The sequence below is a fragment of the Hyla sarda genome, chromosome 7, assembly GCF_029499605.1.
Source record: "Hyla sarda isolate aHylSar1 chromosome 7, aHylSar1.hap1, whole genome shotgun sequence".
Classification (NCBI taxonomy): Eukaryota; Metazoa; Chordata; class Amphibia; order Anura; family Hylidae; genus Hyla; species Hyla sarda.
In genome coordinates, this window is record NC_079195.1 from 223,596,141 (window position 1) to 223,609,681 (window position 13,541).

Sequence of the window (13,541 nt, forward strand, 5' to 3'; positions counted from 1 at the left end):
TCACTGTCTAACCACATAGATGCTGCGGCTTCTTTTGACTGTGGTCTCTTAAAGGGCATGGCGCCACAGCAAGCTAATGATACATAAATCCCTCCAGAGAGCAGCAGGCAACAATCCATTACTGCCTGACCTACTGTCACTACCTACTGGCACCGACATCACTCAGAAGAACAACCTGTCCGCAATGTATGTCAGTCAACAAGTTGGTTTTTTCGTTTTTTTTTTTTTTTTAGAGAGATTCTAAAATTTGTGGGTGGGGCCAAGATAAAGAGGTCAGGCTTAAAGGGTTACTCCGCTCCCCAGTGTCCGGATATCAATGTTCCAAATGCTGCGTGCGGGCTTCCTTGTTCACACTTGCCGTGAGGGGATGGAGTCTCATCATCGCACCTGGTCATCTCATCAGGCTGCTAGTGCTGGAGGTTACCCAGGTAATCTCATTAGACTCATAAGTGGGTTGGTGTCAGTTCTCACTGTGCATTTCTAATACATTTTCTTACCTAAAGTGCGTTTTTTACAGAAATATTTCCACATGGCGAAAGTGATTGACCTATAAGCACAATTGAGGTGTTTTATGAAGATTTGATGTGTTTAGGCTGTGTGGTCATAAAACTACAATATATCTTGACGGGGAGAGGTCTGAGAGTTAGTAGGAGGAGATCTGGTAGGTGATGATGTCCTCCTGTAGTCCACCGACGGCAAGCGGCGCTCCGGACGCCGACGGCAAGCGGGGCTCTGTACACTGAGGACAAGCTGGGCTCTGTACACCGAGGACAAGCGGAGCTCTGTGCACCGAGGACAAGCGGGGTTCTGTACACTGAGGACAAGCTGGGCTCTGTACACCGAGGACAAGCTGAGCTCTGTGCACCGAGGACAAGCGGGGTTCTGTTCACCGAGGACAAGCGGGGATCTGTATACCGAGGACAAGCAGGGCTCTGTACACTAAGGACAAGCAGGGCTCTGTACACTGAGGACAAGCAGGGCTCTGTACACTGAGGACAAGCAGGGCTCTGTACACTGAGGACAAGCAGGGCTCTGTGCACTGAGGACAAGCAGGGCTCTGTGCACTGAGGACAAGCAGGGCTCTGTGCACTGAGGACAAGCAGGGCTCTGTGCACTGAGGACAAGCAGGGCTCTGTGCACTGAGGACAAGCAGGGCTCTGTACACTGAGGACAAGCAGGGCTCTGTACACTGAGGACAAGCAGGGCTCTGTACACTGAGGACAAGCAGGGCTCTGTACACTGAGGACAAGCAGGGCTCTGTGCACTGAGGACAAGCAGGGCTCTGTACACGGAGGACAAGCAGGGCTCTGTACACGGAGGACAAGCAGGGCTCTGTACACGGAGGACAAGCAGGGCTCTGTACACGGAGGACAAGCAGGGCTCTGTACACGGAGGACAAGCAGGGCTCTGTGCACTGAGGACAAGCAGGGCTCTGTGCACTGAGGACAAGCAGGGCTCTGTGCACTGAGGACAAGCAGGGCTCTGTGACATGCCCCTGGTTCGCACACCAGGATGACTGACAAGCCAGAAGTCTGCACAGAGCCCTGCTTGTCCTGTCCTCACTTCCTCCTCGCCCTGCCCCCTCCCCCGCTTGCAGCAGCAATCCGGGGATGGGGTGAGGGGGACGGTTGGGTTCTGCAACAGCTGGAGGCCCAATATGGGTCGGGTCACCGGCGGATCCACAACGTAAAATACGCTGTGGATCCATTACATGTGACCCTACCCTAAGGTTTGAATTGCTGGAATTACAGTATCATTTACTTTTAGTTGTATATTTCATCCATGTAGTGGCTCAAATACAAAGGCTGAGATCCTATTTTTTTTGCTAGGAACTGTCCAGAGCAGGAGAGGTTTACTATGGGGATTCTGGACAGAGTTGTCACCAGAGAGCACTGTGGTCAGACAAAAAGAAAAGAACTTCCTCTGGAACATACAGCAGCTAAGTACTGTAAGGATTAAGATTTTTTAATAGAAACAATTTATAAATCTGTAACTTTCTGGCACCAGTTGATTTAAATAAAAAAAAAAAAGTTTTCCAGTGGAGTACCCCTTTATTTAATGCAATGTTTCCCAACCAGTGTGCCTCCAGCTGTTGCAAAACTACAACTCCCAGCGTGCCTGGATAGCCTTTACTGGAGGCACCCTGGTTGGGAAACACTGAACTAATGCCTGAATGAGGCGTCCTCATGACCTCCAGGGACCTTTAACAGGGGTACTCCGGTGGAAAACATTTATTTTATTTTTTAAATCAACTGCTGCCAGAAAGATAAACAGATTTGTAAATTACTTCTATTAAAAAATATTTACCCTTCCAGTACTTATTAGCAGCTGTATGCTACAGAGGAAATGCTATTATTTTTTTAATTTCGTTTTTTGTCTTGTCCACAGCGCTCTCTGCTGACACCTGATGCCCGTATCAGGAACTGTCCAGAACAGGAGAAAATCCCCATAGCAAACCTATGCTGCTCTGGACAGTTCCTGACACAGACAGAGGTGTCAGCAGGGAGCACTGTGGACAAGATAAAAAAAATAAAAAATTTAAAAAAGAATAGGATTTCCTCAGTAGCATACAGCTGCCAATAAGTACTGGAAGGGTAAAGATTTTTTAATAGAAGTCATTTACAAATCTGTTTAACTTTCTGGCACCAGTTCATTTAAAAAAAAAAAAAAAAGTTTTCCACTGGAGTACCCCTTTAAAAACTTTGGATCAACTTTTTTTCTTCCATCGATTTCCTGCCACCCTGCTGTGTAGTATGGAGGGGACGGCAGGAATGAAGCTTCTCCCACAAGGTGGTCCAAGTGTTTTTCATCTGCCATCAGCCTGTATCATTAGGAGAGAAGACGTCTTTTCTAATCAGCCCCGGCGGTGGCGGACATATTGTTTAGATTACTGCCAAGGTTCAGACCAGGGCAAGACAGATCATTTGGCTTCACAGCATTTAGGGTTTTACTTAGAAACTTGAACTCTGATAAACCACAGAAAAGGAAAGGAATCGTCCTTCAAAACGCAAACACTAGTAAAGTGTGCGCGAGTGTAAGGCAGTGTTTCCCAACCAGGGTACCTCCAGCTTTTGCAAAACTACAACTCCCAGCATGCCTGGACAGCCAAAGGCTGTCCAGGCATGCTGGGAGTTGTAGTTTTGCAACAGCTGGAGGCACCCTGGTTGTAAAACACTGGTGTAAGGACATAGGACAACCCCTCCGGATTAGGCTCCAGTAATATAAATGCTATACAATGTTATATAACTATGGCTAAAGGATGTCCGGGCATGCTGGGAGTTGTAGTTTTGCAACAGCTGGAGGCACCCTGGTTGGAAAACACTGGTGTAAGGACATAGGACAACCCCTCCAGATTGGGCTCCAGTAATATAAACGCTATACAAGGTTATATAACTATAGCCAAAGGCTGTCCAGGCATGCTGGGAGTTGTAGTTTTGCAACAGCTGGAGGCACCCTGGTTGGAAAACACTGGTGTAAGGACGTAGGACAACCCCTCCGGATTAGGCTCCAGTAATATAAAAGCTATACAATGTTATATAACTATGGCCAAAGGCTGTCCGGGCATGCTGGGAGTTGTAGTTTTGCAACAGCTGGAGGCACCCTGGTTGGAAAACACTGGTGTAAGGACATAGGACAACCCCTCCGGATTGGGCTCCAGTAATATAAACGCTATACAATGTTATATAACTATGGAAATCCGTCAGCTAGATTGAACAATGGGAGGTGAAGATAGACAGGTCCAGCAAGTGGTTTAGTTTCCTTTGAGTAAATGTTAAAGAATACAAAGGTCTTACTTACTCCATCATAGATGGCGGGATGGTGCAACAGTCCTGGATGGCGGTGAGAGGGGAGGTGAGATGGGCCGTGTATGATGCCTCCACCACCTGTTTATTCCGCGTCACCACATCCAAGTAACGGTTAAACTTCTCTCGGATCTTCTTGGCCAACTGGTAAAATGGACGACAGAAAGAGAGTTAGGAGAAATTCCAGGAAAGTTCCTACTACAGTGATGAGTGTTTCCAGCTGTTGCAAAAGTACAGCTCCCAGCATGTCCGGAAAGCCGTTGGTTGTCAGGGCATGCTGGGAGTTTTAGTTTTGCAATAGCTGGAGGCACACTTAGAAACAGTGTTGATGATCCAAAAATATAACTACTATAATACTGCTCCTATATACAAGAATATAACTACTATAATACTGCTCCTATATACAAGAATATAACTACTATAATACTGCTCCTATATACAAGAATATAACTACTATAATACTGCTCCTATATACAAGAATATAACTACTATAATACTGCTCCTATATACAAGAATATAACTACTATAATACTGCCTCGTATATACAAGAATATAACTACTATAATACTGCTCCTATATACAAGAATATAACTACTATAATACTGCCTCCTATATACAAGAATATAACTACGATAATACTGCTCCTATATACAAGAATATATCTACTATAATACTGCCTCCTATATACAAGAATATAACTACCATAATACTGCTCCTATATACAAGAATATAACTACTATAATACTGCCTCGTATATACAAGAATATAACTACTATAATACTGCTCCTATATACAAGAATATAACTACGATAATACTGCCTCCTATATACAAGAATATAACTACGATAATACTGCTCCTATATACAAGAATATATCTACTATAATACTGCCTCCTATATACAAGAATATAACCACTATAATACTGCTCCTATATACAAGAATATAACTACTATAATACTGCTCCTATATAGAAGAATATAACTACCATAATACTGCTCCTATATACAAGAATATAACTACTATAATACTGCTCCTATATACAAGAATATAACTACTATAATACTGCTCCTATATACAAGAATATAACTACTATAATACTGCTCCTATATACAAGAATATAACCACTATAATACTGCTCCTATATACAAGAATATAACTACTATAATACTGCCCCCTATATACAAGAATATAACTACTATAATACTGCTCCTATATAGAAGAATATAACTACCATAATACTGCTCCTATATACAAGAATATAACCACTATAATACTGCTCCTATATACAAGAATATAACTACTATAATACTGCCCCCTATATACAAGAATATAACTACTATAATACTGCTCCTATATACAAGAATATAACTACTATAATACTGCTCCTATATACAAGAATATAACTACTATAATACTGCTCCTATATACAAGAATATGACCACTATAATACTGCCCCCTATATACAAGAATATAACTACTATAATACTGCCTCCTATATACAAGAATATAACTACTATAATACTGCCTCCTATATACACGAATATAACTACTATAATACTGCTCCTATATACACGAATATAACTACTATAATACTACTCCTATATACAAGAATATAACTACTATAATACTGCCCCTATATACAAGAATATAACTACTATAAAATTGCCTCCTATATACAAGATTATAACTACTATAATACTGCTCCTATATACAAGAATATAACTACTATAATACTGCTCCTATATACAGGAATCTAACTACTATAATACTGCTCCTATATACAAGAATATAACTACTATAATACCGCCATCTATAATATCCATTGCGTTACACATTTCAGTACAATCCTCCCTGTTCCCAGTGTCGCAGGGCCCCTGATGTAATCCATGATTAGGGATCTGGCCCCTTCTCAGCCAGTAATCCAATCTCTCCAATTAATAATCCCCCGCTGGATAGCTGAGAATTTATATTGACAAATGAATTCTTTAACTGTTATTAACAAAACGCGTCGGCCCAGGATTTCGTCGTGTGAATGAAAAATGAATTGGCGTTTCACAAACCTCACAGCCCTCTGCAGGAAAATCTACAACCCCCGCACTAGACGTCTCCGAGGAGAGAAAATCTTAAGTGAAATATTATCCCGATATAGAGACGCGATAAATCTTTACGGGGCCCATGAGAGGCGATTGATCCCATCTGAGCTGTTATAGCGGATTTTGTTTGAGCAGAACAATCTGTGGCCTGTATAAGAGGTGGGTGCGCAAAAATAGGGGTGGCAGCGGCAACAAGTCCGAGGGCTCTAGCTCTAGACGAAGCAGACGAAAGTCACCACGCCACATAAATTAATGGCAGCATCTATGGGATTTACAGAAGCCCCTCCCCTTTTTGAAGTAGCGACACCTCAAAGATGACCCAGAATTCACTTGGCAACAGGAGTATTGTGGCATCAAAGGTAGCTTACACTGTTGCCATAGTGACAGGAAAAGCCACCATTGTTCCAGGTTGTAATGATTAGGCACACTGAGTCTGGCCCCATTATGCCTGATTCCCTGCACCCATGTCCCCTCTTATGATTGATGCCCTGCACCCATGTCCCCTCTTATGATTGATGCCCTGCACCCATGTCCCTTCTTATGATTGATGCCCTGCACCCATGTCCCCTCTTATGATTGATGCCCTGCACCCATGTCCCCTTATGATTGATGCCCTGCACCCATGTCCCCTTATGATTGATGCCCTGCACCCATGTCCCCTTATGATTGATGCCCTGCACCCATGTCCCCTTATGATTGATGCTCTGCACCCATGTCCCCTTATGATTGATGCCCTGCACCCATGTCCCCTTATGATTGATGCCCTGCACCCATGTCCCCTTATGATTGATGCCCTGCACCCATGTCCCCTTATGATTGATGCCCTGCACCCATGTCCCCTTATGATTGATGCTCTGCACCCATGTCCCCTTATGATTGATGCCCTGCACCCATGTCCCCTTATGATTGATGCCCTGGACCCATGTCCCCTTATTTTTTATTTTTTTTAAAGCCGAGGAACGTGCTTTCGATTCACCCAAAGTGCAAGAAAAAGTGCAAACGTGTTACACTAAAAAAACGTGCACAAAAGGATGCGGTCTATCGCAAGCCCTTCTCCGATAGGAGAGAGGCCCCCCAACAAACCTTACCCTTCGCCTCCGGACCAAAAGGTACCTGCGAGGTTCCAGGTTCGATGTCCCTTTTCGCCTAAGCTACTAGGGGACCACAAATGCTCCCGGCATCCCCCTTGGCGTTAGCCAAGGTATCTGCCCGCAGAGCCGATTACGGTAGGTACCCTGCCAAAGCAGGAGTACCCGGGGTGTTTGCAGGGAGGTGCGGAACCTAATGGCCACACACACCTCCCCTAGACCGCCAGGAGGGACACCCAGAAGGGCTACCGCATCCTGACAAATCCTGTGAACACACAACACGCAAAAAGTGACACAGCGAGACAAAAAATAAATAAATAAGTGAATGTGCGCAGATCTACTGCCCTGACATCCGGCCGGATCTATAAAAATTTCTCTGATCCTAACCAGAAAGCCGGGAATCAAGGTGAGTGCCACAAGGTGAAGAGATTATGGTGCCCGTGCTTCAACTCAGCGAGTCCATCCTCCCAGTGAGTTTCGGCACCTCGGGGTCACCACTCCCCGAGGCACAAAAGTACCTCGGCTCTAGACCCTCTCAGCCTCATGGCGAGACCCGGAGGGAACAGGTCACATCGGGGCAGCCGTCGAGCTGATTCCTCAGAACCAGCCCCGGAAAGCCCTGGTACACCTGCATCCTCCATGCAGCACCCATCCCCACCAGCATGAAAACTGATAAGAACAGATACTACACTTGATCTTAGCCAAAAGGCCCATGTCCCCTTATGCTCTGCACCCAGGTCCCCTTATGATTGATGCCCTGCACCCATGTCCCTTTATGATTGATGCTCTGCACCCATGTCCCGTTATGATTGATGCCCTGCACCCAGGTCCCCTTATGATTGATGCCCTGCACCCAGGTCCCCTTATGATTGATGCCCTGCACCCATGTCCCCTTATGATTGATGCTCTGCACCCATGTCCCCTTATGCTCTGCACCCATGTCCCCTTATGATTGATGCCCTGCACCCATGTCCCCTTATGCTCTGCACCCATGTCCCCTTATGATTGATGCTCTGCACCCATGTCCCCTTATGATTGATGCCCTGCACCCATGTCCCCTTATGATTGATGCCCTTTTATAAATCTAATCCATTTGAACGAGGGGGGTAGGGTCGCCACCTTTCTTGCAAAAAAAAATACTGGCCATGCTAATTTGCATAATTAATTATATATGCGTGAAATCACAGGATACACACATATGTAGGGGAAATTTTGTCCTATTCTGACCCCTATAACTTTTTTATTTATCCTTATACAGGGCTGCAGTATCGTGACACAGCGTCATCGATACTCAAATGGGGGTCATTTACTACCCCCACCAGTGGTGTACATACCAAAAAGCTTCAAAATTTGCGTAAATTTTTTTACAATTTCTGCAAATTGTGTGACTCCATTATATACGCTGCTCATGCCAATGGGAAGGGAAGGAGTCTAGAAGGGGGCTGGGCCTCGCATGGAGGGGACAAACCAGGGGCATACCCCACATGAGAATTTCGGGCAGACAGTATAAATCAATAGTGGCAGAAATCTACGCCGGGCGCATTGGCAGCCATCGGCCCGATGGATTTCCTAAGAGGCAGAACCGAAAATGGGCGGAGCTATACACCTGTGCTCTGCGGTTAGTAAATAACCCCTAAAATGTCTTCCACATTACGTTGTGATGTGTGAGGGGGAATCCATAAACAAGTGCAAAACAAGTGCTCAATTTCCCTGCAGCGCCACCGCATGGTCATAGGAAGTATTACACGGTTTCCATAGAAACCAGTAGGCCGTTTGTGTGATAAAAATCGACATTGTCGGGTCCTCCAGATCAAGAGACGCTCCCGAATAAAGGATGCGTGTGTGGTAAAACATGGTAGGCCCAAGTGTTCGGAAAAGAAAATGGCCGCCCTTAGCCCAAATAAGTTAAAGGGGTTATCCAGGAAAAACTTTTTTTTTTTTTATAAATCAACTGGCTCCAGAAAGTTAAACAGATTTATAAATTACTTCTATTAAAAAAAATCTTAATCCTTTCAGTACTTATGAGCTGCTGAAGTTGAGTTGTTCTTTTCTGTCTAAGTGCTCTCTGATGACACCTGTCTCAGGAACAGCCCAGTTTAGAAGAGGTTTGCTATAGGGATTTGCTTCTAAACTGGGCGGTTCCCGAGACAGGTGTTATCAGAGAGCACTTAGACAGAAAAGAACAACCTTAACTTCAGAAGCTCGTAAGTACTGAAAGGATTAAGATTTTTTTTTTAATAGAAATAATTTACAAATCTTTTTAACTTTCTGGAGCCAGTTGATCTATATAAAAAAGTTTTTTTCCCTGGAATACCCCTTTAATCCGGGTTAACTTTAGGAACAAATGTGTCAGATCTAGACAGAGCGGCGGTATTAGCGTGTCAGCTTACACCGTTGCCATAGTGACAGGACAAGCCACCATTGTTCCAGGTCCCCTTATCACAGTCAACATGTTAGAGCAGTGTTTCCCATCCAAAGTGCCTCCAGCTGTTGCAAAACTACAACTCCCAGCATGCCCGGACAGCCAACGGCTGTCCGAGCATGCTGGGAGTTGTAGTTTTGCAATCCTGATTGGGAAACACTATGTAAGAGGGTCCGTGACTTTAGCATAGATGTCGCCCCCTATGGCCCAAGCCTAAAAAACACAGCAGCAGCAGGTAAACTAATATTGGTTCTCCGGGCCTACGGGGAGCAAGTGCGCTGAGATGTGATCGTATTAAAATATATAAATATGTTTTTTGTAAGGGGATTTTTTATATAGAATTTATAACTTTTTTTTAATCCTGCAAAACAACCTCAAACGGCCCTTTGAATATCAATCCTTTTGTGTATTTTCAATGGGAGGCGTTTTTGTTCTTTTTTTAATTTTTTTATCCGGCCTATCTGTTCCTTTTATCTGGCTTAATTTTCCCCAGGCGTCCTCTTTGTTTATCCGCACATATCCCCCCCGAGCCGCTCCGAAGCGTCGCTCCCTTAAACTTTGCATCTCAAAAGAAGCCTCTTTCAGATGAAAAAAAAAAATAAAAAATGACATCTCAAAAGGCGGAAAAAAAAATAAAAAGGAAAAAAGGATTTCAATCTTATCAAGAGCGGATTGTGAATATGAATCCACAGCTGGCAAATAAAGAGGGGGTATGATGATGGGCAAAGGCTGCCCTACACAATAGCAATGGCGGGCACCACCGTCCCTATGATCTGGGCATGCTGGGAGTTGTAGGCACACCGGTTGGGAAACACTGATCTATATTTTAAAACAATCCGGAAACCGCGCACTTTCCATTTTGACCGCTAGGCCAACTACTAAGGTGAGACTGTCTGTACTGTCTGTGATAAGGAGATGGAGGCATAAAAGTCCTCTGCATACAGCGAAAGGTCACTGCGGTAGATAGGGAAGACAATAGATGATGCTCACAGCTCAGCCTCCCCTTCCCTTGAAATTATCTTACTGAGCATGCCCAGAAGTCTTTCCCATTCTTTTCAATGGCACAATGCCTGTCTATTTTCGCCTATGCGGAAAAAAACAGCTCAGGCAAGATGGTTGCTCCCATAATAATGTAACAAAAAATATAGTGTGTGTATATATATATATAATAGAAAGAAAGCGATAAAAAACAAAACATGTTTTAGTATCTAGTGATAATCAGGTTAAAAATAATCTAGGTGATATATTCCATTTGAACTATTTTTTGTACCCAACTACCCAGGGGGCGTGCTAAGAGGGAAGCGGCCACCAGCTATGTCTCCTGATACTCCCATACACATGGACGCTCGGCCGACTTATCTCTCCTGATACTCCCATACACATGGACGCTCGGCCGACTTATCTCTCCTGATACTCCCATACACATGGACGCTCAGTCAACTTATCTCTCCTGATATTCCCAAACACATGGATGCTCGGCCGCGAGCTATGTCTCCTGATACTCCCATACACATGGACGCTCGGTCAACTTATCTCTCCTGATATTCCCAAACACATGGATGCTCGGCCGCGAGCTATGTCTCCTGATACTCCCATACACATGGACGCTCGGACAACAGCTATGTCTCCTGATACTCCCATACACAGACGCTCGGCCGCCAGCTACGTCTCCTGATACTCCCATACACATGGACGCTCGGCCGACTTATCTCTCCTGATACCCCCATACACATGGACATTAGCTATGTCTCCTGATACTCCCATACACATGGACGCTCGGCCGACTTATCTCTCCTGATACTCCCATACACATGGACGCTCAGCTGACTGCTATCTCTCCTGATACCCCCATACACATGGACACTAGCTATGTCTCCTGATACTCCCATACACATGGACGCTCGGCCGACTTATCTCTCCTGATACTCCAAAACACATGGACGCTCGGCTGACTGCTATCTCTTCTTATACCCCATACACATGGACGCTCAGCTGACTGCTCTCTCTTCTTATACCCCATACACGTGGACGCTCAGCCGACGTATCTCTTCTTATACCCCCATACACGTGGACGCTCAGCTGACTTATCTCTTCCTATACCCCATACACGTGGATGCTCAGCCAACTTATCTCTCCTTATACCACCATACACGTGGACGCTCAGCCAACGTATCTCTTCTTATACCCCCATACACGTGGACGCTCAGCTGACTTATCTCTTCCTATACCCCATACACGTGGATGCTCAGCCAACTTATCTCTCCTTATACCCCCATACACATGGACGCTCGGCTGACTTATCTCTTCTTATACCCCATGCACATGGATGCTCAGCCGACTTCTCTCTCCTTATACCCCCGTACACAATAACGCTCAGCAGAGTGTTCCATGTGTTATAGAGAGGACATACCTCTGCATGAGATCTCTTCTCTCTTTATAGAACAAAAGAAGCGTGCAGTTACAATCGTACATACCCGATCCTTCTCTGCCCTGACTTCATTTGTCAGGGGGAAAGTCTGGAGACCACTGGGGAAGCACTGCACAAGAGGACAGTTGCCAAAATCAACAAAAATCAGCGTGCAAGACTTTTCTTTAGTTTACATAGGGGTCTTTAGTACCTCCAGGAGATAAGCCACCATCATAGATGACTGTCTAGGACTTATTTCCCTACTTTATTAAAAAACTAAAATAATAAATATATGCATGCTCAGCTGAGCCGAGAGTGAATGCGTACAGGGGTGGTTAATGAATAAGTGTATGAGCTGCTTAGTATTGGATAATCTCCATTTGTTAGAACACACAGGTAAGACCAGTGTTTCCCAACAAGGGTGCCTCCAGCTGTTGCAAAACTACAACTCCCAGCATTCCCGGACAGCCAAATACCGGGAGTTGTAGTTTTGTAACAGCTGGAGGCATCCTGGTTGGAAAACACTGATATCTGATTGATAAGAGATGTTGGGAGTTGTAGTTTTTCAGCAGCTGGAGGCACCCTGGTTAGGAAACACTGATGTACCTGATTCATAAGAGATGCTGTGAGTAGTAGTTTTTCAGCAGCTGGAGACAACCTGGTTGGGAAACACTGATGTATCTGATTGATAAGGGATGCTGGGAGTAGTAGTTTTTCAGAAGCTGGAGGCACCCTGGTTGGAAAATGCCGATGTATCTGATTGATAGGGGATGCTGGGAGTTGAAGTTTTTCAGCAGCTGGAGGCCCCCTGGTTGGGAAACACTGGGAGTTGTCCTTTAACACACAGGTTGGGTCCCCGGTTACTAAATTGAAAGAATAATGTATTGTTCATATGCATGGCAACCAACCAGCGGCTGCCACGGACAGATAATCCAAATTTTCCCTAGAAGGTTCCGCAAAAACAGGAATCTGACAATCAGATGATCGCCATGGCCTTTTCGGGAAAGGTTTACACATTCTGCACCGAGCAGCCGGGGAAACCGATCTCTGCGGTGAACACCTAATGGCAACGGTGGACTAGGAACAAACAGGTTAAGAGACTCCCATAAATAACCTCCGTCTGGCTGGTGTAAAGCCCTAAAGATATCAACACCCCCACTCTAATCCTATAGCCAAAAGGAAACTAATTTGAATCAAATGGTAAAAATACGGGAGTGGATTTTGGCACGTGATAAATCACCGCGTTTACAAAACGCATTTGTTAAGAGGGTAGAATGGGCGACAGTAAAGCGAGAGCTCGGCTTCACATGAGGCATCTAATGGAATGGGGTGAAAAAATAAGAGCCCATGACGAAGGCCGATGGCTACGTAATGCGTTTGGCCAGACAGACACATGGTCAGCTGACATCTTATTTTCCATACTCATGCACGCTTGTCTCGGCTTAGTGTGCACTTTACCTACACCCCCCCCCCCCCAATTCGAAGGGGTAAGTAAGCCACTGCGAGACACATCTGGTGGTGGATTTTGTTCCTTGTATACAATAGGATCGAGCAAGTTAAACTTCAACAGCCTGATCCTTCTTTCCTCCTATATATGCGTTAAATGATGCGTTCCCATACGGCGTATATGCAGCGTATTTCACGCAGCGCAAAATTTACGGCAGCAGCGGGAAATACGCTGCGTATTCCTTGCTCACTATACACACAGGGCTTTCCGGCAGCAGCCCT

The 13,541-nt window shown here is 44.9% G+C and overlaps 1 protein-coding gene across 2 annotated transcripts in view; it reads right to left on the minus strand.

The window, feature by feature from the left end:
- CACHD1 (cache domain containing 1) overlaps nt 1-13,541 on the minus strand; it is a 108,443-nt gene that overhangs the window by 66,167 nt on the left and 28,735 nt on the right. For both annotated transcript variants that reach the window (XM_056532848.1, XM_056532849.1), the window contains exon 3: nt 3,799-3,947. In XM_056532848.1, coding sequence (XP_056388823.1) covers nt 3,799-3,947 — 149 coding nt within the window. The remainder of the gene's footprint in view (nt 1-3,798; nt 3,948-13,541) is intronic.